General features: G+C 48.8%; 2 protein-coding genes across 2 annotated transcripts in view; both read right to left on the bottom strand.

The window, feature by feature from the left end:
* LOC140900069 (protein-arginine deiminase type-3-like) overlaps positions 1–14,341 on the bottom strand; it is a 42,500-nt gene extending 28,159 nt beyond the window's left edge. The window contains exon 1 of the mRNA XM_073316642.1: positions 14,140–14,341. Coding sequence (XP_073172743.1) covers positions 14,140–14,231 — 92 coding nt within the window. The 5' untranslated portion in view covers positions 14,232–14,341. The remainder of the gene's footprint in view (positions 1–14,139) is intronic.
* Positions 14,342–19,493: 5,152 nt separating this feature from the next.
* The window catches only part of LOC140900210 (protein-arginine deiminase type-1-like), a 39,032-nt gene continuing 31,154 nt past the window's right edge, over positions 19,494–27,371 (bottom strand). The window contains exons 11-16 of the mRNA XM_073317066.1: positions 27,164–27,315; positions 24,461–24,605; positions 22,951–23,044; positions 22,790–22,869; positions 20,552–20,677; positions 19,494–19,727 (exon numbers count right to left, since the gene is read on the bottom strand). Coding sequence (XP_073173167.1) covers positions 19,494–19,727; positions 20,552–20,677; positions 22,790–22,869; positions 22,951–23,044; positions 24,461–24,605; positions 27,164–27,315 — 831 coding nt within the window. The remainder of the gene's footprint in view (positions 19,728–20,551; positions 20,678–22,789; positions 22,870–22,950; positions 23,045–24,460; positions 24,606–27,163; positions 27,316–27,371) is intronic.

The following is a 27,371-nucleotide window of genomic DNA, read 5'->3' as shown; positions in this document are numbered from 1 at the left end:
CAGATACCAATGGGCTCTGGGGACAAATAGTGTCAAGTGGTTTGCCTGGGGAATCTCTACAGGGAGTTGAATGCAAATTCCTACCTCTGGTTATGCAAAAACCCAGCCTTTGGAAGTTGTGTCCTGAGAAGGAGATCATTGTCTGGTGATTGCCTGTTCTTGGAATCTCAAGGTCAAGGGCCCAAGCTGTATAAAGGAAAGATTAACACTATGTCTCCACTACATCATTTGCAGCAGCGCAAGCTGCACTGATGGTAATGCTTCTGGTGAAGACACTCTAAGCAGACAAGAGAGAGCTCTACCATTGGCTTCATAACTCCTGCCTTCACATGAGGTGGTAGCTATGTCAGCAGGAGAAGCTCTCCAACTGCCATGGCGCTGTCTACACTGACGCTTAGTCGGTGTAACTTACGTCACTCAGGAGCATTTATTATTCACACCCCTGAGCGATGTAAGTTGCACCAAAGTGATTTGTAGTGTGGACATAGCCTGAGCTATTCATGGTGGTGTTAATTCTGAGCTAAGGCTGTTATGAACTTGTAACCACCCCATGTGGTGGAGTTTGAAGGACTGCCTCCTACCAGAGCCCCTGCCGGAGTTGGGGGGTGATCTTTGGTAGGCTTATTAGCACATTTGCAGGATCTTTATTATCTTAATAGGTTTTCTCTGTAATGCTTTCACCTTAAAAATAAAGGTGCTTACTTATACCCACCGGATCGGTGGGCAGCGATCGATCCAGCAGGGGTCGATTTATTGCGTCTAGTCTACCCGCAATAAATCGACTCCCGAGTGCTCTCCCTTCGACTCCTGTACTCCAGAACCACGAGAGGATCAGGCAGAGTTGATGGGGGAGCAGCAGCAGTCAACTCACCACGGTGAAGACACCACGGTAAGTCGATCTAAGTACGTCAACTTCAACTACGTTATTCACATAGCTGAAGTTGTGTAACTTTGATCGATTTCGCCCCCCCCCCCCCCGCAGTGCAGACCAGGGCTAAGAGAAAGCGAAGTGCAGACGCTGGCCCATTTAAAGCAATCTGGCTTGCTGGGGATATCATGGTATAGACAGGGAACTCTGCAGCCTGGAAAAAGCCCAATTAGGAGGAAGAGAGACACTGGTCTCTACCCAAGAAAGATGATGGCTGAGGAGCCAGGAGTGGGTGCCCTCGAGGGACCTCAAAGGGGGATTAGAGGTGCAGTTGCCCTAACTTTTGACAAGTTCATTCCCCATTTCTCTGGGTACAGTTGTGGCAGGTTATAGGAATAGACTTTGGTAATACCACATTGCAGAGTGGTACTAAATCTTCCTATAAACCCGCTACTCCCACCGATACCTTTCCTTGTGGTTGGAATTAGCAATGCTTTCTTATGCTCTGTAAATGCCTTATTCCATGTGGTGGTTTCCTGAGCAGGGTTAGAGGACTGGGGTGTGTAAGGGTGCGTGTAGGAATACATGGGTCTTTATCAATCTAAGGGATTTCTATGGCTGACATCACCATCTGGTAAGCATCTCAGACTTTAATGTACAGATGTGGAACTGAGGCACAGAGAGATTAAGGGTCTCAGAGACACTGAGGCTTAGGGAGACCAAAAAGTGCCTAAGTGGTTTAGGAGCCTACATCTCATTAAAAATCACCAGGACCTAGGAATAAATCTGAGACAAATATCTCCCAGTAAAGCTGGGACAAATAGTTATTTGAGGAAAAATTAAGATTTGGTCAACTGGAAAGCATTGACAAATTTGACATGACTAGCTTGAGCCATTCACAAAGTGGCCAGACAAGGTGAAGGAGGCGGTAATGGTGGTAGGAGATTGCTCAGTGATTAGGGCACTCACCTAGGACGTGGGAGACCCACATTCCAAATCCCTGCTCTGGAACAAGCCTGCAATGAACTTTTTCAATTCAAGGAAAAATCTGAAACATTTCAGATGCCGTTCGACTTCAACCATTTTTTTTTCAGAACTGCCAATGCACCGAAAATCAGTTATTTGCCCAGCTCTGCATCAGAGTCTAAGAGACTTAGGCACTTTAAAAATGATCCCCTAAGTGACTTGCCCATGATTACACAGGAAGTCTGTGGCAGAGAAAGGAATTGAACCTGGGACCACAAAAAGCTTGCTGAATATTTCACATATCGTAGAATTGGAAGGGACCTCGAGAAGTCATCTAGTCCAGTCCCCTGCACTCCTGGCAGGACTAAGTATTATCTAGACCATCCCTGACTGGTGTTTGTCTGACCTGCTCTTAAAAATCTCCAATGATGGAGATTCCACAACTTCCCTAGACAATTTATTCCAGTGCTTCACCACTCTGGCAGGAAGTTTTTCCTAATGTCCAACCTAAACCGCCCTCACTGCAATTTAAGCCCGTTGCTTCTTGTCCTGTCCTCTGAGGTTAACGAGAACAATTTTTCTCCCTCCTCCTTGTAACAACCTTCTAGATACTTGAAAACTGTTATCATGTCCCCTCTCAGTTTTCTTTTCTCCAGAGTAAACAAACCCAGTTTTTTCCATCTTCCCTCTTAGGTCATGTTTTCTAGACCTTTAATCATTTTTGTTGCTCTTCTCTGGACTTTCTCCAATTTGGTCCACATCTTTTCCTGAAATGTGGCACCCAGAACTGGACACAATATTCCAGTTGAGGCCTAATCAGCGCAGAGTAGAGTGGAGGAATTACTTCTCGTGTCTTGCTTGCAACACTCCTGCTAATACATCCCAGAATAATGTTTGCTTTTTTTTGCAACCTTGTTAAACTGTTGACTTATATTTAGCTTGTGACCCACTATGACCCCCAGATCCCTTTCTGCAGTACTCCTTCCTACACAGTCCTTTCCCATTTTGTATGTATGCAACTGATTGTTCCTTCCTAAGTGGAGTACTTTGCATTTGTCCTTATTGAATTTCATCCTATTTACTTCAGACCATTTCTCCAGTTTGTCCAGATCATTTTGAATTTTAATCCTATCCTCCAAAGCACTTGCAACCCCTCCCAGCCTGCTATCATCTGCAAACTTTGTAAGTGTACTCTCTCTATGCCATTATCTAAATCATTGATAAAAAATATTGAACAGAACCAGACCCAGAACTGATCCCTGTGGGACCCCACTTGTTATGCCCTTCCAGTATGACTGTGAACCACTGATAAACTACTCTCTGGGAATGATTTTCCGACCAGTTATGCACCCACCTTGTAGTAGCTCCATCTAGGTTGTATTTCTCTAGTTTGTTTATGGGAAGGTTACGCCAGACAGTATCAAAAGCCTTACTAAAGTCAAGATATACCACGTCTACTGCTTCCCCCATCCACAAGGCTTATTACCCTGTCAAAGGAAGCTATTAGGTTGGGTGTGACACTATTTGTTTTTGACAAATCCATGCTGACTATTATTTATCAACTTATTATCTTCTAGGTGTTTGCAAAATGATTGCTTAATTATTTGCTCCATTATCTTTCCAGGTACTGTAATTAAGCTGACTGGTCTGTAATTCCCTGGGTTGTCCTTATAGTGCCATCTATAAAAAAGAGAATATTTGCCCTTTCCCAGTCCTCTGGAGTCTCTCCTGTCTTCCATGACTTTTCAGAGATAATCACTAATGGCTCAGATATCTCCTCAGTCAGTTTCTTGAGTATTCTAGGATGTATTTCATCAGGCCCTGGTGACTTGAAGGCATGCCATAAAGCAGAGCACTTCTGGTTGACCGGAGACAATCCAGTCCATGCATTCAATTCAATCATTCAGACGCATGTTTTCAACCCCCTTCCTAACCAGTGACAGCAGAATGGCCCCTTGGAGCCATCAGGAGCAGAGGACACCGGTCACAATTGGGAGCCCTAGCTTGTCATTCAGCATCCACCTTTCCTGTTAACTCCCATGAGTCACGGTCTCTGTGGTTAGGGTGAGGATCCTTCCTGTGGCAGCCATGCAAACCTCTTCAAGAGAAAACATAGAATAGAATAGGAGTACTTGTGGCACTGTAGAGACTAACCAATTTATTTGAGCATAAACTTTCGTGAGCTACAGCTCACTTCATCGGATGCATACGGTGGAAAGTGTACATGATCTTTTTATATACACACAAAGCATGAAAAAATACCTCCTCCCACCCCACTCTCCTGCTGGTAATAGCTTATCTAAAGTGTTCACTCTCCTTACAATGTGTATGATAATCAAGTTGGGCCATTTCCAGCACAAATCCAGGTTTTCTCACCGCCCCCCCCATCCCCCCACACAAACCCACTCTCCTGCTGGTAATAGCTTATTTAAAGTGACCACTCTCTTTTACTCTCTTATTCTTTTACGTAGAGACTGTCCAGTTTGACCAATGTACATGGCAGAGGGGCATTGCTGGCACATGATGGCATATATCACATTGGTGGATGTGCAGGTGAACGAGCCTCTGATAGTGTGGCTGATGTTATTAGGCCCTGTCATGGTGTCCCCTGAATAGATATGTGGGCACAGTTGGCAACAGGCTTTGTTGCAAGGATAGGTTCCTGGGTTAGTGGTTCTGTTGTGTGGTATGTGGTTGCTGGTGAGTATTTGCTTCAGGTTGGGGGGCTGTCTGTAGGCAAGGACTGGCCTGTCTCCCAAGATTTGTGAGAGTGTTGGGTCATCCTTCAGGATAGGTTGTAGATCCTTAATAATGCGTTGGAGGGGTTTTAGTTGGGGGCTGAAGGTGACGGCTAGTGGCGTTCTGTTATTTTCTTTGTTAGGCCTGTCCTGTAGTAGGTGACTTCTGGGATTTGTGCTGGAAATGGCCCAACTTGATTATCATACACATTGTAAGGAGAGTGATCACTTTAGATAAGCTATTACCAGCAGGAGTGTGGGGTGGGAGGAGGTATTTTTTCATGCTTTGTGTGTATATAAAAAGATCTTCTACACTTTCCACATAAGCATCCGATGAAGTGAGCTGTAGCTCACGAAAGCTTATGCTCAAATAAATTGGTTAGTCTCTAAGGTGCCACAAGTACTCCTTTTCTTTTTGCGAATACAGACTAACACGGCCGTTACTCTGACACCTGTCATTATAGAATAGAATAGAATATCAGGGTTGGAAGGGACCTCAGGAGATCATCTAGTCCAACCCCCTGCTCAAAACAGGACCAATCCCCAGTTTTTGCCCCAGATCCCTAAATGGCCCCCTCAAGGACTGAACTCACAAACCTGGGTTTAGCAGGCCAATGCTCAAACCACTGAGCTACCCCTCCCCCCTTTAGTCATTAGTCCTGATCATTTTGAATTAGTCACACCTGGCCAGAAGCAGACCCAGGAAACAAGCTGTTGCCAAACAGGTGGAGTTAAGATTTCCTGCTAATCAGTAAAGCAGAAAGAACAAGTTTATCCCAGCCGTCCTTCATGGATGGAGGAACCTGCCTGCTTGATGGCAGGCTCTGACTTGTGCTGCCTTTTGGCAGTGCAGGGTCAGGAAGGAGACAGGCATTCCAAAGGCAGTTCTCCCAGCACATCCTCCTCACCTCAGCAGAAAGTGCCCCAGTCATTGGTGACCCTCTGCATGAGGTGACAATGGCCAGTAGCCCTACCTGGTTCCCAACAAACAAGGGATTAAACCCAGCTCAGCTTTCCCCTTATCTGGCGCAGAGCTGGGGGGATGCCTTGGGAAGGTCCGAATCCGTTCCCAAAGCTCATAGCCCTGAGCCGAGTCCCAACCTGAGAGGCTGTTTCCTTCACCTTTTATTATTTATGACTTGGGTTACCATAGCCCTGAAGAGCCCCAGTCACAGACCGGGACCCAGTTGCACCTGGCACTGGATAAATCCAGAACAAAAAGATGGTCTCTGCCCCCAGGGGCTTACAAACCAGCAGACGGATACAAACAGACGGGGGAGTACAAGGAAACGCTGAGACAGCACTGGTCAGCATGTTGGCAGTGGTCCCCGCACAGCAGTGGCCTAACCATTGTCCAGTTTTTTGTGGGCATCGCAGCAAAGGAGAGTTTGGAGGAGGGACTGCCTCCTTGTTATAAGGATTATCACTTGAGGAAAAGCCTGGCTGAACACAGCTACTTCATCGTGCCAATTCATGCTGCTCAATTAGGGATGGGGTGGAATCTCCACCCTTAGAGGTTTTTAAGACCCGGCTTGTCAAAGCCCTGGCTGGGATGATTTAGTTGGGGATTGGTCCTGCTTTGAGCAGGGGGTTGGACTAAATGACCTCCTGAGGTCCCTTCCAACTCTGGTATCCTATGATTAGCGAGGACGGTTGGTTCCGTGGTTGAGAACTCATGACAAACTCATGTCAGTCCACTGTTTTTCCAGCTGACACAGAGGGAACAGCCAAGTGTTAGTCACCAAGCACTGAACAAACAAGAGATCACATCACAAAAATCTGTGACCAGTATGTTGCTGCCTATGTAGATAAGGATTAGCAAAGCTTTCCCCACCGTGCAGCCCCAGCCCCAGAGACTGGGGTATTAACTGTTACGAAGACTCACAATAGGCGGGGCACAAAGATGATTAAAGACAGGAGAGCCAAGATGTGAGGTGGGTCTGTCAGGGATGTAGTCAAGTCTGGCAGGCAAGGAATGCAGCTACCACCCTTAGCCTCTACCTGTGGGTATTTTCCAGGAAGTTCCCTGTTCTTGTTTGGGACATGCTGCATCTAGCAAAGGCGCCATAGTGCAGTGTTGCCAACCCCAAGTGCTTAAAAACTAATGAGTTAGCCCCCAAAACTCATAAAAATCATGAAAGAGAAAAAATACACTGGGGATTCTTAATCTTTGATATCTGGTTTCTGAGCCATTTTCATGTCAGCATTTTCTGAACGAACCGTTTTGCCATTTTGCTTTGAAATAAACCAGGTTCTTTTGAATGGTTTTGCAATTCGTTTTGTTTTTAAAGAAGCCGGGTCCTTTTGAATTGACATTTTCTAATTGAGGTGTCACTTCAAAACCAGCATTTCAAAATGTTTCCTTCTACCCAAACAAAGTATTTTTTCAGTTGTTTTGTTTCAGCAAGAAAAACAAACCAAGAAAAGAGTTCTGTTTCAGTTTGAAACTCCAACAGCTTGCATCTGGGATTTTTCAGTTGGGTCACTGAACAGAAAAAAACAATGATTCACTCAGCTCTAATTGAGGGCATTCCACATCACCTGGTGCTTGATTTCTTCAGTTTGGCAATCCTGCCACTTGCCAGTCACACCCAGAACTGCCCCCCGTTCCCCCTTCCTGAAGGCCTGGTGGTGGCTGGTCCACCAAGCTACCGGATGCAGTTACAGAACAGTGAAGCTTCTCTCCCTTCCTCTGATTCCAAGGACAGCCTGAGCTCTAAATTTATGGTGTGCATCAGTGACACTCCAAGCCATTCTCTGAGCCAACTATAAAACTATTAGCCCATCTACTTCCCTGCTGTACAACCGTGAGATAGCACAGGGAAAAGGAAACACAAGAGCAACTCAAACACTTTGAGAAGGAGTACTGGTGGCACCTTAGAGACTAACACTTTGCCCTCTCTTCCCCTAACACAGGCAGGGCTCCCCTTCTGCATTTAAGTCCAAATAGCTGCCTAAAGGGAATTCGCATCTGCAGCATGTAACATAAAGAGCTTTGAGGAAGCCATGAGCCTGAGCAACTGGACAGCCTGTGGAGGAGATGTATTTATTTAGATGGACTATATGGGCCAAAGGCGTTAACATCATCCAGTCACTGTCCAACATTAAGCAGCATTAAACAAGGTTCGGAGTTTAGTGCACAGAGACCTCGGTCTGCTTAGTACCACGGCAAACACACTATTAGAATCACAGTAGTAGAATATCCCAGTTGGAAGGGACCTCAAGAGGTCATCTAGTCCAACCCCCTGCTCAAAGCAGGACCGATCCCTAATTTTTGTCCCCTCAATGGCCCCCTCAAGGATTGAACTCACAACCCTGGGTTTAGCAGGCCAATGCTCAAACCACTGAGCTATCCCTCCCCCCAAAATCTAATCTAATCTAATCTATGATTAGAAATCCTTTCAACCCTTTATTAAAGATATAGGAAAAGGACAGTTAAAGCATCTGAAATGTACTGTATTAAATAAACCTTTCTTTTTAACAACATCCCTTGTTCCCTTTCCTTGAGCTGGAGGGAGTTTTTAGAAGAAAAACCCCTTGTTAGACAGTCTCTCAGCTAATATCAGAAACGCTAATCGCTGTCCTTTGGGGCAAAAGAGAAGTTAGCTGAGATGGGCTGGAAGTGTTGCTGTTGTTAAAGTTTGATCCTGTTTCATCCCAGGTGGTGTTTGGAATTCAGCTGGAGCTGGTGGAGGTAGCCATGTCATCTGGGTCCCTCTCTCTGGTCCAGTCCAGTCAGGACATCTCTCAGGATCAGGATGACAAAGGTCCCAGGAGATGGTGGGGGAGGCAGGCATGATGGTGAAGCTTGCTCCACTAGCCAATTTCTCTCCCAATGTCTCTTTTCTGAAAGTCCCACAGAGGGAGTGGTGGGCGGAGTGGCCCATCCCCTCATTATCTGGTCCACCATTTAGGCCTCGTTTCCAACACACCACATTTGGTTCACTGATTTTTGGTTTCACACTTTTCTTGTTTACCAGACTTGATCCTAACACAGTCCTAAAGTTGTAGCAATCGGCCTTTTTGTTTGGACCAATCCAGTCTGTCTCCCTTTCCCCATCCCCATCTGTTGTAGGAGGTGATTGTGACATCTTATGACCTTACACTGACTTTTGACAGTTGAGCTCACTGTGAGGGTAAATAGATAGGCCCTGTGACCACAACAGAACCAGGGGGATGCTGCTGCCAGAAGAGGGATGGAAACAGAGGGGCCAAGTAGCTCTAGGAAGAGCAGATTGAAAGTTGTTCATATGGAGGGTTGGGGAGAGAATGCAGGAAGCACACTGCTCTCCCAGCAGGGTCTTTCACAGAGTGTATGCTGCAGTCTCAGTGAAGAGGAGCCATTACGGCAGGCTTGGAGGAGACAGGAAATCAAGTGAGTGCCTGATTTTACAGAGTCTCGTTGGGATTTAAAAGTTAGTTTATGTTTCAGGCCCCAGGACTGAGATATAGAAGATCCGGCTTCCATTTCTGGCTCTGTCACCGACCCCATGTGTGGCCTTAGGCAAGTCATGTATTTCTCACTGTGTGTCACTTTCCCCAGCTGTAAAGGTAGGGGAGCATAATCCTTTGACTATTGAGACTGTAAACAATTTGGGGCAGGATTATGGTGACCGTATGTCCCGTTTTGGCCAGGACAGTCCCTTTTTTAAGCCTTGTCTGGACTTTTTTGACAATAGTGGGCATTTGTCCCATTTGCTCTTGCCGACATGATCAGTTGGCCTGAGAGAATGTGTGAGGAGAAAGCCCGGGGAGGAGTAGGCCCTGGGACTGTATCCTGAGTAGGGAAGTCTGGCAAGAGGCCAGGAGAGACGAAGCAGCTGCTAGGCGTGGAACAGGCTCCAGCAATAAGCCCTGATAAAAGGGCAGGATCTAGGCCTCCAGGGAGGGCCAGGGAGGTGCTCAGTGAAGGAAGGCATGAAAGGCCAAGCCCGAGGAGGGTGGCAGTGGGTTCAAGATTATGCTTTAATTTGGGGTCGTGAGAGCCAGGTGAGCCCACAGAGGTTGTGGGGAGAAGACCTGAGAGAGGCTGAGTAGGAAGAAGCCCAAGGAAGTAGCAGCAACGTGTAGGACTGAGCAGACCTGGGCAACTGGTTATAAGATCCCCAAGCTGGAACCTGGTGTAGTGTGAGGGCCTGCATTTCCCTACCAGCCACTGAGATGGTGACACAGGCTGAACAAGGGGACAAAGGATGACTGGAACCCCTGAGCATAGGGCGCACAAGGACCACAGGGCCCAGAATTGGGACCAGAGACCTGATATAACAACAGTGAAGTTCTGTTGGTGGGACTTTGTTACTCCAGAAGGAGTGGACGAAACTATGACATGACTGGAGGGCCCAATCGTGGGAAGAGGCAGAGGACCAGAGAGACCGTCAGCAGGGGGCACAGGATGGGGAAAAAGACACTATGCCATGCTTGGCCCCATAGAGGCCCTGTCATGGTGAGTGCATTCCCTTCAGAGGGGCCCCAGTCTCAACTGGGCCCGCTAGGGGCTACTGTAATATACATGATGGCGATGATGAAGGTCGGGGACTGGATTGTGGTCCAACAAGACTGGCTGCAGGATGAGAATGGGGAAGGAAAGCAGGAGTGGATTGGTTCCCAGAGCAGATGCATCTCAGGCCGCAATGGGGTGAACTTCCCGTACGCTGCCCTGCCAACATGCATCAGCACTGTCCTGGGGAGACCCTTCCTAAGGACAAGAGGAGACTGAGTTCAGTGACCATAGGCCATTCAGTCCCTGGCCCTTCCACTGAGAAAACGAACAAGGGTGCCAGTGTTGACAGACACCTGTCTCCTATGAACTGTGCTCAATTCAAATAGGCTACCAAACAGCCATCAGATGTGTAATGATCCCCCCACCCAAAAGGGTGTCTGTGGAGACTGAACCCCACTTCTTTAGCTCCAAGACACTGGTCTCTGCCATGTGACCTAAAGGAGTACTTCCACTATGTGGTAGCAGTAGAAGGCTTTTATCTCTATGAATCAGGCACTGGAGGAAGACAACACACTTAGCCAGCATGTTACCCATACTAACAACTTCTAATCTTCTTTGACTGGATTTGAAACAGTGACTGTCAAGCTGTCTGGAGTGGCTCCAGACAGCATGAGTGCCAACTCAGGGCAGACTGTTAAGCAGGGCACACAGCACAAATTGGGTATGAGTTCTATACTTAGATTTCACAAATCCAGTGTGAACTTCTCAGTACTCACAGACTGTCTCCTTGGGTACTCCTATCTATCTTGCCACCCAGATAAACCTACCTTTGTGATATGTGATCCCTTACACCAAAAATCACAACAATATTCAGGTTACTCCCAGTTCCAAAGGACTGATCATTTACTTCAGGTCAATTGCACCTTAGATCCTACTCCAAAGACAACACTTGTAGCCAATCCTATAATAAACTATGTGAAGATCGATTAACTAAGAAAAAGAAATGAGTTCTTTAACCTTGTAAATACGATAAACGTACACATACCAATGAGTGCCAGTCTTCGGGTTCAAAAGGGGATAGAAGCTGCTGTAAGTCTTATGTCCAAGCTCTATAAGTCCTCTAAGGCTAACCCAGGCCAAGTACTGGGGATCCCTTGCTTATGCTTAGAAATCCTTGCCCCTCAAAGTCCAAGCACCATAAAGACCCAGTTTCTTCCTGCCAGGGGTTTTTATCCCCTTCCCCCAGAGTTCAAGCTGATGGGACAATTACTTATGCACTTTCATGGGTGTAGAGAAAGCAATTCACAAAGTCTTTTGTCCTCTGATGTCTCACAATGGTTCGTGTGGTGTCGATGGGCCTTCTTTCACTGGGCAGGAGATAATGCCTCCTGGGGCAAACTGGTATTTCACACTTGGTAATGCTCCTCTCCTGACTGGGGAGGTTTCCAGTTTCAGAGCAAGCACTTAACTATTACCTTATAACTAAGGCTACATTTTAGTCACAGGTATTCTTAGTAAAAGTCACGGACAGGTCACAGGCAATAAACAAAAATTCACGGCCCGTGACCTGTCTGTGATTTTTACTAAAAATACTAGTGAATAAAACTTGGGGGAGGGTGGCCCGGCTGCTTGGGGGGGCAGAGGATGCGGGGGGTGGCCTGCGGCCCCAGCCCCCCGCTGGTGCTCGTTCAAGCTGATGGGACAATTACTCATGCACTTTCATGGGTGTGGCGCAAGCTGGCCCGGGACCCCTGCTGATGCTGGGGGGGCATGGTTGGCAGAGCCAGCAGGCTCCCTACCTGGTTCCATGCCTCTCCCGCCCCCAGCAGCAGCAGAGTTTGGATGTGGGAGGAAGTCGGGGGTTGTGGCATGGGACGGGGTGAGGGGGGCTCCCTGGAAGCGGTGACATCCCCCTTGCTCAGCTGCTAGGCAAAGAGGTGGCCAGGCAGCTCTGCGCACTGCCTGTGTGTGCAACCACCGCCCCCGCAGCTCCCATTGGCTGCGGTTCCCAGCCAATGGGAGATGCGAAGCCAGCGCTGTGGGCGGAGGCAGTGCGCAGAGCTGCCTGGCCACGCCTCCGCCTAGCAGCTGAGCGAGGGGGATGTTGTCACTTTCAGGGAGCCCCCCGGGTAAGCACAGGCCAGAGCCCGCCTCACCCCGACCGGTGCTCCAACCCCCTGCCCCCTCCCACAGCCAAACACTGCTGCTGGGGGGACGCAATGGGTCGAGACTGCCCCAGCAGCTGCCGGTATGCCTGGCGCAGAGGCTGCCTGAGCTGCCCCTGAGCCAAGAGCACCAGCCGCTGCAGAAGTCATGGCAAGTCCCGGAGTCCGTGACCTCTGGGACAAACTCGCAGCCTTACTTAAGCATGGGATACAGCTGTTGTAAGTGAGATTCATGCAGGCAGCAACTTACAAGCACTTCATAAAGTCTAAACACGTTTATCATTCTAATACCTAGAATAACAACACTAAGACAGGTGAGCCACACTGGTTACCAGCGATGCATTTGTCAGTGTTCAGGTAAGGCCTAAGGGCCTTGACCTGAGTTGGCACCTGGTCTGCCAGCATCACAGTGACCAAGAAAGTATCCCATCCCTGGAGCCACCCAGCAGCAAAGAGCTGGCCTTGGAGCTCTGCATGAGGCTGGGGAGCTGGCTAGACTCTCTGTGTGCCTGCAAGTGGCAGCAAGAAGTTGCATCAGAGAGACACTCCATTATTTAACTTCTGGCTTTCTGCCAGGCAACCGATGTTGAATAATAGCTGTCAGAGGCTTTTTGTTCATCTCTGGCTGAGGTCTGGGATGCCTCAGGTCACCTGCTCCCTGATAACGAACAGTCACACCTGGAGATAAGTGTGATACAACATAGATCTTTCCTGCTTCCCCCGGGAGAGAAACTCAACTGCAGACGGGCCTTGCCCCGGGAAGCCTGGAGTTCAGCAGCAGTTGCAACATGCAACTACAAAGGTTCAGACTTCTCGGGAAGAAGAGGGAGGGACATTGCAGGATAACAGATAAAGACAGGTGGGTGTCTATAGGGAGGCGAACCTGGAGCTCTGCACTCTGATCTCACCCCACCTTCAAGTCCAATGTATTCTTTGCAACTTTACCTGATTTCCTACAGCCCTGGGTATCGAACCAGGGATAATTCCCCCTGCCTTCCCAACCCCAGGGGCTACCATAATACAAATAATAAAAGATGGCACTGCTGGAGATGCTGCGGATTCATTTATTAAGTATCTGTATTACAGTAGCATGCAGAGGCCCCCATCTGGGATCGGTGCCCCACTGTGCTAGGGGCTGTACATACGCATAAGAAGAGACAGCCCCTCCCCTAAAGATCTTACACATACAATCTCAGGTGATGGCAAAGAGTTCCCTGGACGAAGCAGCCCTATGTACTCTACCACCAGGAGGGACTCAAGAGTTCCCATTCTAATGCCTGACTTTGCCACTAGCCTGCTCCACTCTCTGAGCAAGTCACTTAACCATTCTGCCTCTGAACTTTCTCCTCGTCCCTTAGTGCCAGTAAATGAACTCCGTGAATTTCCTCACTCCAGACAAAATAGGGTGCTGGAGTGAGGAAGCCACATTATATCCCAGAGAGCGGGTGCAAAATTTCCCCTCCCTCGATCTCAGCCTCCACGCCACTGGTATGAGAAGCCAAGCACTCCCAGCGGAGAGCTGGGCATCACAAAGAATCTCGGAGTTCTGCAGCCAAGCCGTTCATCCCTAACAATAATGCATGCGCAAACAGTACATGTGAGGAGCATACCAAACAGAGCCTCCGCTGGGATAGATCCGCACGGCTCTACTGATTTCAGGGGCGCCGAGCCACTTTGCACCAGTGAGGATCTGGCCCCTGACTTTAGACAGACACGCATCTGGAGCCCAGTAGAAAATACCACTTCCCTTAGCTGTTTAGTCATTCCCAGTCTGACATGTGGCTGCTGGCACCCAGGGTATAATTTTCAACATATTTCTAGCTGAGTTCATTCCAAGTTACTTTTACCAGCGCTACACCCCTTGCCTTCCCCAACCCAGGGAACAGTATCCATTTAAAGCTGACACCAGTAAAGAGCCAAATGATCAGAGAACCGCCAGCAATTAAAGCTCGCATTTCTTACCCCTGTATGTCAATGGAGATTTCTGTGCCCAGCACATAGACCATGCTAGTATGCTGCTGCAAGGATAGCCGTATGGTTCTTTGCTGGGACATGTTTGTACTCTTCTTTCAGCTGCAGTCTTTCTTGTGCTGCTCTGTTTACAGCAGATGAGCCAGCAAGATCAGATTAAAAGGCATGGGCCAAGTGTCCCACCCCTCCTCTCTCTCTCCGGTAGGCTGTGATTAGCTGGAGATAGATGTAATCCCACCTCCAGGATCTCTGCTTGGTGATTGGAGGGACAGGTTGTGAAGCAAGCAGAACTCTGCTTGCTGTGATCAGCTGTTTAGAGGTCAGCAGCATCAGCAGGGGGTGAAAGAATGGGAGGAAAGAGAGACAGGTTAACTTGGGGAAACACCAGTTGTTATCTAAGGTACTGCCGATTTCCAGGGCTGGGAGTAGATCAGCATCCTCTCTGGTGCCTGCCTGTCCATGTACTATAGGGTTCTTTTACATACCTGCACACCAAGGAAACAGAAACTGCGGATGTAAGAAGAGCCAGCATCTTAAAATATTTAGCATGTTCCTGGAACAAACTTGGTCACTCACTGCAATGGAGCTCATTCGGGGGGGCGTCTGTATATGTTTGCACATGTCTATAATTTTGCCTATAAAACTGTAACAACAATAACTCTCAGCAGTCATGTAGTGCTTTACATCTTCTACTAAGCCCCAACACTCCTGGGAGGTAATTGAGGCAGTGCTGTTATCCCTATTTTACAGATGGAGAAACTGAGGCACAGAGAGGATTAGGCCTACATTTTCACTAATTTTGGGTGCCCCGTCTGAGCCACTTCATTTCAAGAGTTCGTGGGCCCATGCTCAATGTGTGTGTGTGTGCAACAATTATGTCTTACCTATGGTGCACTGGTGTTTTGGGGAGCAAAGCATGGGACTGAATTTGTACCGAACTAAAAGCAAGCCTCAGATTCCGACTTCTTTGGTTTATACTTTTATTGTTGGGAAATGACCTTGTGCAACCTAATAGCCAATGACCTATTGCCTCACAATGGGGGTTGATCCCTGGCAAAATAACCCCAGCAGCAATTAATTATGGTTAGCTCATGTGCTGGACTTAATGATGCTTTCAAGTTGAAAGCAGTAACATCATGAGCGTTTAGCACACTGCCCAGAACAGAAGAGCCTGGCGTGGAATTCTACAGCGACTGCATTTGGGATGCAGAGGCCTGAATGTGGGCTGGGGGGAGCGTAGGTATTTAGGATAAAGTTTTCAAAGGCACCAAAGTGTTTTAGGCTCCTAAGTGCCCAAGACAATTTTGAAAATAGGGCCTAAGTCTCCTTGTAGGTTGATGGGACTTGGACTAGTGCCTAAATATCTCTGAGGATCTGGGCCCACTTGCGTAAGTTACTTTTGAAAATATGACTTCGGTGCTTTGAAATGTGCCTATAGTGAGATCTCAGACTCAGCTCTGGTCCACCACGCTCAAGCTCAGCCAGTTTGTCAAGAGTCCTTCAGTCTTGGCTCAATTAGCTAAGCCCTCCTCACACTGCAACAAGGACCAGTGACATGGAATTGTGCCATGGGCAGTGGGTATCGCAGGCCAGGGGAAGCTGAGTCTCACCAAACAGCCAGGCATGGCCCTGCCCATGCTCCGCCCCGAGGACCCCTATTGCTTCTCGCTCTTCCCCCACAGCCCCAGCCCAGGCTGCTCCTCTTCCCCAAAGGGGGCTGGGGCTGGGGGTGGGTCTATGGCGGGCCAGCCTGCGGCCCGGGTCCTAGGGCAGCTAGGGCCGGTGCTGGGGCCACCTGGCGCTGGGGCCCACCCACCGTTCCGGGGCTGTGGGTGCCAGAGCCACCCACCCAGCGCTGGGAGTGCTGAGGCATCCCAGCAGGTGCTCCAGGGCTGGGGGCTCTGCAGCTGTGGTGCCCAGCACTCCAGGGGTGGGGGCATTGCTAATCTAAAGCAACTCCACTGGATAGCTAAAGTGGAAAGACTACTTAGGGTGTCACGCCCGAAAGAGCATCCTGGAAATGGTAGGCATTTTTTCACTGGAAAACTGATGCCAAAATTCCAGGGGTTCTGAAAGGACCTGCACAAATTGTACTGAACAATTCCTTGTGAGGATTGCATCCAGGACAGTTAAAGCAGCAGCATCTCGTTCTCCTGGGGAAACGGCCTGAAAGCAATTGACTTGTACAACAGTCAGGGTTGCAATTCCGCCCCCCGCATGATGTTGCTAAGGGCGGACCAGTCTCTGTCGGGGAGCAAGAGTTCTGTCTTCTGAGGCTGCCTGGGAATGGAGATGATTTAATAAAGGCAGAGAAATGGCTTGAAGCACACGGTGCATCCAGTGATTTAGGGCCCGTTCAGTGAGAGGGAGGCTATAACACCCTGCAGGAGCTTGCTGTTAAATGAGTGTTGTCCCCAGCAGCCGGTCCTGGGAGGTCCCATTTTCAATTCCTCCCTTGAGCACCCGTCTGAACCGGAGTGCAGCTCTCCTGCAGAGAGACGTGTGTCACGCTGGCTAGGCGCGTCATGCCCCTCTCTAGTGGAGCAGCAACCTAGAGGATAACTGACCCAGAGAGTCCCAGTGTCAGAGGGCCCAGCACCCCATAACTCTCATCAGGCCTGGCACACTCATTGCCCAACTCGCTGTTGTCATCATCTGAATCAAAAAGGTATCGTATGATGTGTCGAAGGCCGACTGGTAACGCGCTGGCCATTCATACTATTGTGTGATGTGCGTCTGAGCGGCGCATAACGAATTAGAGAGAGGGGCTGGCAATCCTTCCTCAGATGTGTCTGGCAGACAGGGCTTAAGCCCAAGGAATGTGGTTTCACAGATTCTGTGTCTCCAGTGTAAACTAAGCCGGGGGAACCTGAGACAATGAAAAGCACATTTGCATGCAAGGTAAACAAAGCCGTCAGGTGAGCAAGTTGGGGGGAAATGACCATGGAGCACCCGCAACGAGGGATGGAGGTGGCACCCCCCCCCCAGGAACAACTGGGGTTTGTGGTGGAGGAAAACTAGCAACTGTCCAATGTTCCCTCTAATTTTTCCATCCATGGGCGGAATGAGTTTTGTTATCTGCACCAAGATGGAGGTGATGTGTGGTGGGGGTGGGGCTGAGGGGTTCGGAGTGTGGGAGGGGGCTCAGGGCTGGGGCAGAGGGTTGAGGTGCAGGGGGTGAGGGCTCTGGCTGGGGGTTCAAGCTCTGGGGTGGGGCCAGGCATGAGGGGTTCAGGGTGCGGGAGGGGGCTCAGGCTGGGGCAGAGGGATTGGGTGTGTTGGGGGGGGTGAGGCCTCTGGCTGGGGGTGCGGGCTCTGAGGTGGAGCCAGGGATGAGGGGTATGGGGTGCAGGCTACCCTGGGGCTACAGCGGAGAGAGAGGACTCCCCCCAGCTCTCTCTCCTCACAGCAGCACCTGGGCTGGGGGAGAGCGTCTCTCCCCGCCACGGCTTCTCCAGGGTTGGGGCCAGGGGAGAGCGCCTCTCCCCGCCGCAGCCCCAGAGCTGGGAGGAAGAGGCTTGGGGGAGTTAAATGCACGGCCCTTGGTGGCCTCCTGCACAGCCACGCACCTGAGAGGGAACTTAGGTGGTGACTAGTAAAAAGCAAAGCAACAATTGAACTTTGGGAAGATACAAGCAGAGGCAAAAGCCATTTTGTCATCCATGACTGAGGGGACATGATGGGTGCGGCACCCTTCGAGCCAGTCAGAATTGGGACCCCTAGTCTGGAGGACCAGGGATGCTGAGAACATGAGGTAGGTGAGGAAACTGGGGAGGCAAAGACTGTAACTTGCGAGGTTTTACTCGCCAGGAAGTGTGTTCTGTTTGTAACCTTCCCGGTCTCTTTCACTCGCGTTCGTCATCGCTTTCGCCTCCGTTCTTTGTTAATACACTTATTTTTGTTTTATGACAAAACCAGCTCAGTGCTGTATCTTAGTGTGAGTCCTCAGCCAAACTAACAGGCTGGGGTGGGCTCTGTCTCTTTGAAGACAGCGAACTCGAGAACTGTTGTGTGGGTCCAGGCAGAGGGACTCTGCAGGGGAGATGGTTTGGGGGCGACTCTGGACTGGAAGGTTTGTTGGGGTCACTTCTGGGAGAAGCCACGGTGAGGTTATAGTGCTGCTTAGGTCAGGGCTTTGACCCAAAGGAGCACAGCACAGAGGTACCCCGGCCTACAGGGAGGCTGGCAACACAACCCCTTACTGGTGTGGGTGAACCCCCAAAGTGTCACAGTAATAGCTTACTACTGCTATCAGCTGATGGAGCTCATACTGTGGTTCAAGTGGCAGAGAATTGTGCTTTGCACTTGAAGGTCTTGAGTGAAATCCAGTTGATAATCCATGCTGTGCGTCGATAAGGTGCAAATACACTCGAGGCAAGTTAGTAATTAATAAATTAGCTCTTACCAACAATTTACAACATCCAAAATTCAACATGGAAGAATACATGGGAAACAGGAGACATTTGGAGAAAGCCCTGGATGCTTTCCAGTTGAAATGCCCACATTCTGACTGCACGGTCATGTACTGTGTTGCCCTAAGCAGCCTTTCTGCAACACCAAGCCAGAAACAGTGCAAACTCTTAATGAGATTTGATGACAGTTAAAAATCACTGCCCTGCCAGGGAAGTTAGGGGGAAAAACGTTTCCTCCTTGGCTATCCAGATATATAGTTTAAAAATAATACTTTGCATGACCATTGGGCTTTTCAGCCCTGGATCTCAAAGCCCCATATGAAGGAGGGGAAGTATTTTACAGATGGGCGCAGAGAGAGGAAGTGACTTGCCTATGATCAAACAGCAGGTCACTTGTAGAGCTGGGAATAAGAGACCTGGCTCCCTAGTTCGGCCTCCCTAATAGATGACTATAATACTGGAACATTAGTAGGTTTTGAAACTGATACAGGGTAGGGACTGTGGTGGGGGAGAGGAGACCAGGCTTATGGCTAAAACACCAAGCTCTGAAGCAGGATCCGCTGTAGGTGGTGAGTTTGTGGTGGATATTAAAATGCAGAAGAATAATGGAGCCGTGCAGCTGTGCATTATGTACCACTATGTATGTGTAGCTGTGATTAGCATGCACCTCTAAAGAGCACCTGAGCTCTAATTGCAGTGGCAGGACCGTGTGTTAGAGGAATGAAGGAATGGCATGCTAGATAGAGCTTCTAGCTTAGGGTTTAGGGCTTCCAACTTAGGGTCTAGGGCTTCCTTGGATGGTGTTCTCTTTATTTACAAAACTTCTTAGATTGCCAGATTCCAGGAGCCCTTATCCAGAGTTTGTTAGAATCAACTTGGTCCCATGTTCCCTCGTTAGTGCTGAGCAGTGGGTTGGGGCTTCACCTCCTCTGCTCAGGGGATCATGTTCCACCACTTGAAGGAGAAGGGTTTCCTGCGGACGTTGGTGCCGCAATGGATCTCCCCGAAGAGGGTGTGGTAGGAGAAAAAGTCATTGATGAAGGTGCAGGTCAGGCCCAGTGGCTCCAGCAGGGAGCGAACGTTCTCTTCCAGGCAGCACCGTCCATCGACGATTGGCCCAAACGGCTTCGGGATGCCCAGGTGTTTCCCTAAGACGATCATGTTCACCTGCAGCCAGGAGAAAAGGGACAGATGGACTGTGCAACATACAACAGCCAGACGTGGTCCCAAACAGGGCATCTCCTCAGTGGTCTACGTGTAACCCCGGCTTGTGTCCTATCCTCTTAGCTAGAGCTGGTGTCAATTATTCGACCAAAACTTCTTTTAAACTAAAAAATGTAGTTTCAGTGACACTGAAATGTTTTATGGATTTGTGTTGATTTCACAGAATTGTTCATTTTTTTAAAAAAAAATCTTAAATTCCCCCCCAAATCAAAACTTTTCATTTTGCCTTTTTCCCTATGGAAATTTTTCCATTTTTCATTGTGAAACAACCCTTTGCTTTGAAATTTCCTTTCCTTTTATTTTTAAGTTGTTTTTCAAAAATTAAAAAATGATCCAAATCAAAATGAAACATTTCGAGTGGAACAAAATGTTTCCTTCAACCCCTCAACCATTGTTGTTTACTCTTTGCTGAAAACGTCAATAATTTTCTTTTTGGTCTGACCCAAAACGATTTTCCCCCTGACTTTTCTAAATCACCACAGAACTGAAAAATCTGTCATTTGCTCAGTTCTGCTTTCAACCTTCCTGCATTTAGCAGAGAGGTCTTGCTTCCTGTCTGAGACCCATTCTCTGACGGCATGGGAGTTGAATGAGTTCCAGGAGGTCACCAGGGGGAAGGAGAAAGGCAGGGAAGAGAGGGACATTATGGAAGATAAGGACTGAGTGCTTGGCAGGGGGAAGCAAAGTGGGGAATAGGAGCCTGTTGGGCAATGCAGAGGATGGGACAGAAATGAGAAGCAACTGCATGAGCAGGACGGTCCCCTCACCATGTCTGGGAAGAAAGCGTCCGCTCGAGAACTGTTCAACACGAACAACTGAGGGATGTCAATGATGTCTTGCTCAGTCAGTCCCAGCTCCTCCTTGAGGGCATGTCGATTCCAGTCAATGCAGCTCTGGGGGAAGAAAGGATTGGCGAGGAGGGAGGTGACTACGGGCCAGTTGGGACGAGTGGAGCGAAGGCACTGTATTTCTGCTGCTAGTGATTTGCAGCGACAAACGCGCAGGTAATTCTGTATGAGGAGGAGTTTTATTGGGATAAGTTAATTTCCCAGGGCAAAGATTCTACCCCTTCTAGATGTTGTCAGGAATCACTGTACAGTCCATCCCTGTTCTCAGCTTGAAGCAACTGGACACAACATAGCAACGCCATGAGGAACCTGATTGAAAGCCCATTGTGTTCAATGGAAAGATTCCCGTTCAGATCAATGAGCTTTGGATCAGGACCCCTGGAGCCTCTCATTCTCCCCCGTCCGCACTGGGACCCCACCTGAATGTTGTCACGCATGGCCCCCTGACACCAGATACCATGTTCTCTGCTGCTTTCGTACCATTAGATGCTTTAAACCACTGCTCCATTGCAGCTGGTCTTCCCTGGACTTTTCTGCTCTCCTGTCTACACAGCACCTGTTCTAAAGCCACTGTTACAGCAATGAAGGTTGTAACTTGCTATCCACTAGAAATTTCCCCTCGCTTTGCTATAAAAGATTCTCTCCCTCAGACATGTCACATATATGGTCTTTAGGGAGAGGATGTGATGCTGTATGGCCATTTATAATATTATTGATACCAATATTACAAAATTGCTATGAATCTTACAAGATATGCCATGTACGGTATCAGTGGAGAAGTTATGCTTTGCTAAGTATGATCATCTTGTTTATAGGTATGTATCATCATTGTATCATAAGTTATAAATATGTGTGATATAGCTGTGTCTCAAACTTGTGTTTTGCAATCTGTCTGATGCCCCCAGACAGATTGGCATCAGCACTATCTAGCCTGTTTGTTGGCCCACCAAGGACAATCAGCTGTACAATGAGCCCATTGAGAAGCCAGGAGCTACCCCTATGAGTCAGCAGGACATGTAGGGACAAGGACATGCCTGCGGACAGGGACACCAAGAGCTTTTCCATGCCCGTGTGCTGTGAGTTTGTGTTTGGGACAAAGGATTTTCAAGCCACATGGCAAAGGATATAAAAAGGCAGCTGCCTCTTCTCCATTTTGTCTTCACTCCTGCGTCTCACCTCTGGAGTAACTTCTCTACAATCTGAAGCTTTGAACAAAGGACTGATAGACTCATCCAAGCTTTGGGTGTGTCCCAGAGGGACTTTACAAGCCAGCTAACTCACCAATGCTGCTATGAACCTGATATATGGACTCTGAAGTCATATTATGTATCTGATTGCTTTGACCATTTAACAATTCTCTTCTCTTTTCCTTTCTTTTATAATAAACATTTAGTTTTAGATACAAAAGGATTGGCTGGCAGCGTGGTATTTTGGGTAAGATCTAAACTAGTATTGATCTGGTAATACGGCTGGCCCTTTGGGGATCAGAAGAACATTTTGTATAGTGAGTAGAGTTTTAAATAACTTCTCACTTTACTGGACCTATTTGCTGATTGGGAGCCTGAGACCGGAATGCAAGAAAGGGGGCTGATTTCTTTTTGGTTGGCTTCTTGATAACCAGTGTGGGGGATCAGGAGCACAGTTTGTGACTGGTTGGTGAGTCCAACTACAGTGTTAACCACCAGTTCGGGGAGCAGCCTGCCCTGACTTTGGCATTTTCAGTGTGGGCTACCCTAGGCACCTTGAGTCACAGAGGAGATGGGGAATTTTGAGGTTAATTTGAGAAGATGGACATAATCTGACCATCCAACTAGACCATCTTAAGGACTTAGCTAGAGAACAACCGGGGTGGTCTTGATCTGCAAGGAGACGACCTCCTTTTGGGGTGTGCCGTGATGATGATGAAGAGCATTACTCAGTATGGGTGGCTGACCCTCTGCATGTGGTGGAATTCATGAACTTCATGCCCACAGTCACACCTCCGCCTCTTCATGGATCACATCCAAGGTGATTCTGGGACAAAGCCCATGAGCTGATCTGCTCAAGCTGCAGGAGGATGCATGCTCCTTCAGTAAGGGAGGAGCCATAGGACTTCTAGGGTGCTGCATTTCGTATTACTGGGGTCTTTTTCAGGCCTTCCCTCTTCCCCACTCCTACCTGCACGTATTCACTGTCACTCCTCAGGGTCTTATCAGCCAGCATCTCATCTATTGTTATGGTCTTCACATTATCCAGCCCTGGGAGGAAAGGAATACAGCAAGTGAGAACCACCCGACGGCCTCTGTGAGTGCCAAAGGCGTCCTGACTGAGCCACTCACCAGCAAACTGGACCGCGTTGCCGTTCCCCTCTCTTTGTTTCTCCTTGAACAGCTTGTAGCAGGCATCGGGGCTGGCCAAGAGCAGCCGGAAACCCTTAACGGAGAGAGTCAGTCAGTGTCTGGCCTTGTCTACATTAGACTTCTTCCTCCGAGATCTCTCATCTCACTGGTTCAGCCTCACTGGTGACACAATGGTGTGAGGGCTCCTGTAGCTGGGGAACTGGTGTTCACCGGCACTTGATGCGTTGCCTTACGCAGACCTGCTCTGAGCATGGTGAGAACACCAATGGCTGCCGGAATCCTGTCTACACTAGAGTGGCCACTGTTGCTATCTCTGGGGGAGCTGAACCAACAGAAGCAGCAGTGGGGAAATTGGGGCCAAAAAAGACCCCCACATGAGGCTGTGTGGTCTAGTACATCCAAGCAATCGACCAGGCAATAGACGTGGGTTCTAGCCCCAGCTCTCCTGCAGACTTGTCTATTCCACCCCACCTGCCTTATCTAGACTGTGTATGATTTGGGGCAGGACTATCTGTCACCTTGCACAGGTACAGCTGGCCCCCAACTATAGTTGGGGAGGTTTCAGCACTGCTGAAATATACATTAGAATTAAAACCATGTGCATCTAACCCAAACTTCCTAGAACATTCCTCTTCATTTCGTGTGATTTCTGCCTCTCCCCTCCCGCCCCATGAGAGACAGTGGAATATCAGGGAATTGGAAGCTTTTTTGCCCATGGAAGCATGAGAAAAATGAAAGGCAATTGGGCTGAAAATCTGCATTTGGAACCAGAAGCGTAACGAGCCTGGTTCTGCTGAAGTGATCGTAGAATCAGGATGCAGCCATGTGTCCCAAAGAGAATCAGGTAACAGAGGCAAAGAGACTTTCTTTTACAAATATATGTTGTTATTATTACATGATGCTGTCCCTTGAGGTAAGTCAGAGTGTCATCTCAGACAAGTCGCTTCCTCTGCCTCAGTTTTCCTAATCTGTAAAATGGCCATGCTATTTACCCATCCTAACAGAGGGATTGCGGGGCTTATTTGATGTATACAGAGAGCATCGAGAGTCTCAGGTGAAAGGCACTAGAGGAATTCAGAGTATGTGTGGAGAGGATTATGCAAGCCCAAAATAACAGGAACACAGCCAAAAGTACATCCATGTGGCTTACAGACTAAGTTACTGCAAGAGTGTAACTATTATAGACACATGTTCTGTGACTTCTCCCCCTCTAAAAGGAGACAGTACAGTCTAGTAGGTAGGGCACCAAACTGGGAGGTAGGAGATGCATTTTCTATTCCCAGCTCTGCCACAGACTCACCATTTCACCTCAGGCAAGTCACTTTCCCCTCCCCATGTGCCTCGATTTCCGCATCAATCAAATGGGAGGAATGCTTCCCAACCTCTGTAAATTGCTTCCAGAGGCGCAGATGAAGAATGCTCTCCAAGCACCATGCCTGACTGGAAGGGAGGGAAGGGCTGGTTAGAAACGTCACCTGGGGAGTGGTACCTTCCTATCGGGGGCCGGGACAAAGCTCAGGAATTCATCGACGTGACCCACACTCAGCCAGTCAGAGTAGAGCTCCACGGGGCGCTGCACCTTCTGGGCATAGAGAAAGTCCCTGACGGCCCTTGTCATCCTCCGGCCGCCCGACCTGAGAACTCAGACGGAGGGGAGAACACAGGAGTTCGTATCAGTCCCAGAAGTCCCAACTCCCAACCCTCCCTCGTAACTAGCTGTGTCTTGATAAAAATTGCCAATACGCTGCTATTCTGAGACAGTGCCTTTGCTTGACCTTTCCAAATGCCTGAGTTTGTGCTGGTAATGCTATTCCATTGAATGTCCCACGTAAACGCCAGGCCAGATTTGGGGGGAGGGGGCTGTTTGTCTCAGTGAACAGACTGCTTTGTAAAGCAGGGTTCTTTATTACACAAAGCACATCTCAGCCCTCTTGTTTTAGCTGAACTGCCTCGTACTGGCTGCCCGGAACAGCTGCTGAGTTCAAGTCACCAGTCTTTCGGAGCAGAGCAAACCAGCCTCCACTCACTCCAGGCCTTTAACCTTTTCTGAGCCGTCCCTCTTTTCCTGTTTAAGGCCTGCCTCTCCCTTGTCCGGCAATCTGTGGGGTCATTCCCACTAGAGCAAAACGGGTGTAGACATCAGAATGGTAGCAATTTGTACTCATGCACTGGGGAAATGATGCTGCATGGGTGCAAGCCAATGAGGAATCAAGCCCCTAAACTCTATATTTTAGCTTCAATCTCTAATAGGTTGACATGCACAGTGGAGCTCAAATGACTTTATTACATGGGGAATTTAGGTCCCACTCTCAATCCACTGAGTAGCATTTATCCATGCTAGCCGTCCCACTCGGATCAACAGCACTATCCAGATCGGTGCGACTCAGAGCAAGGAAGGGTCGCAGATCAATAATATTTCCATTGCTTAAACTGGGAAATGGGCCCAAGCTGCAGAACTCAGATCCAAATGTCTCCATCATTTGGTGGTGTCCTGATCAGGGGGGTTTGGTTCAAGCCATTCTAAAGTCACAGAGGCCAGCTCCAACTCTCAGTGTGGAGATATTAAAAACCAGACTTCCACTCTGGTCCTTCCTCTAGCCGAACATCATGGCTGGTGAATTCTTCCGCAGCAAGAAGCAGGATTGTTCTTCCAGACCCTGGTACTGACAATGTCACCAGGATCTGTTGATACTGCAGAGCTGCCAGCTTGCTGAGAGTTTCCCAGCAGCCCTTTCTGGGCTTGGCTCAGCTTCATTCAAAGGGCAGATTCAAAGCAGAATGCTTTCTTGGTGGGATAACAGGTGTCTCCTAGGTCAGCAGGCAGGGATCCCATTCTCTGTCCATATAACGAAAGTAAGTGGAATCACTTCTTCCTCCACTTATGCTTTACTATCCACCAGCCCTCACTGTAAGTATATTACCTTGTTACACAGGCTGATAAAGTGGAGGTGGTGAGATGAGCCTTGACCTGCTTCCTTGGACAGAACACCTGTAGGTGGTGCTTGGAAATACACGTCTCTGAGCAAACGTGACCTCAGAAGCTTGTTAAATAAGAGCACTCCAGGAGACTTCCTATTCCTGTAACTCAGGACGGTTGGATTAGATAAGGCTCTTCCCCTGCTGCTACCATGTTCTATCAACATGCACTCCAGGGTCTTCAAGTCTATTAGCTCTGGGGATGGCTGGTGCCTAAGGTTGTGTGTTCAAATATACATGGTTTGGCAAGCCTTGCAAACTGCAGGCCATGGAAGTGCGCTCCATTGAAACGAAGGGCAATACTGGCCAATGAGGAAGGATGGCCTGGTGGTCCAGATGCCAGCCTAGGCTGACCAGCCTTTAGCTTCCTGCTCTGCCACAATCATCCCCTGTGACCCTGGGCAAGTCACTTTGGCTCTCCCTGCCTCCGGTCTCCTTCTGTAAAATAGGGCCATAGCATTACCTCATCTCCCAGCAGCGTTGTAAGGATAAATAGAATCAATCATAGAATATCAGGGTTGGAAGGAACCTCAGGAGGTCATCTAGTCCCACCCCCTGCTCAAAGCAGGACCAATCCCCAATTTTTGCCCCAGATCCCTAAATGGCCCCCCTCAAGGATTGAACTCACAACCCTGGATTTAGCAGGCCAATGCTCAAACCACTGAGCTATCCCTCCCCCCTGTAAGATGCTCAGATACTGTGGTGACGGGAGCCATACAAGCATGGTCACTAGCTAGGAACAGCAGGGTATGATCTTGTTGCCCATCCCCTCCCATTGCATGATAGAGACGGTCGGAGGGGTGGGGGTATAAATTCCTCCGGCTTCATTAATGTCTCTGTGCAGAATGGGGCTCAGACATTGCATCTCCACGTGGTTAAAAACACCTCTTCCATGTTAAGGAGATGATAACAGACTTGAAGCAGCTACAGTGACAGGCAGCAGAGGGAATGTGAAAATTCTCACTGCTGTTTTCGAGGCTCAAGCAGCAATTCGGCAGCAAGCTGACCGTGTTGGTTGTAGGGGGAAGGTCACACCACTGCAGGCCTTAGTAGCGAGCTATTAAGCTACCTGCATCTGCAAATTTCCCCTCCAGTTCCCCCCTCGGGAGCTTTCCCCCCTGGCGTCTTTATTCTGTTAGCTGCACCTTTAATCCTCTTGCACACCAAGACCTCAGTGTAGGAGGCCTAAAAGTCCCAACTCATGCTCCTCCCTCACCTGGGCAAGCTGCTTCCAATGAGGATCCTTCCCAGCGGGTACGTCTTCCCTTGGACCGTCACCGGAGGGCTGACATCCAGATTTCCAAAGGAGTCGAGGCTGGAGACGTGTCCGTAAGGAGGTACTCGGGTCACGTAGCCAAAATCAGGGCCCTTTTGGGGATGAGAACAACACAACGCACCGTCCAGTTAGACGCGCTATTCATTGC

This window comes from Lepidochelys kempii, chromosome 18 (genome assembly GCF_965140265.1).
Source record: "Lepidochelys kempii isolate rLepKem1 chromosome 18, rLepKem1.hap2, whole genome shotgun sequence".
Taxonomy (NCBI): Eukaryota; Metazoa; Chordata; order Testudines; family Cheloniidae; genus Lepidochelys; species Lepidochelys kempii.
The sequence above is the reverse complement of the archived record's forward strand: the minus strand, read 5'-3'. Positions and strand labels throughout refer to the sequence as shown.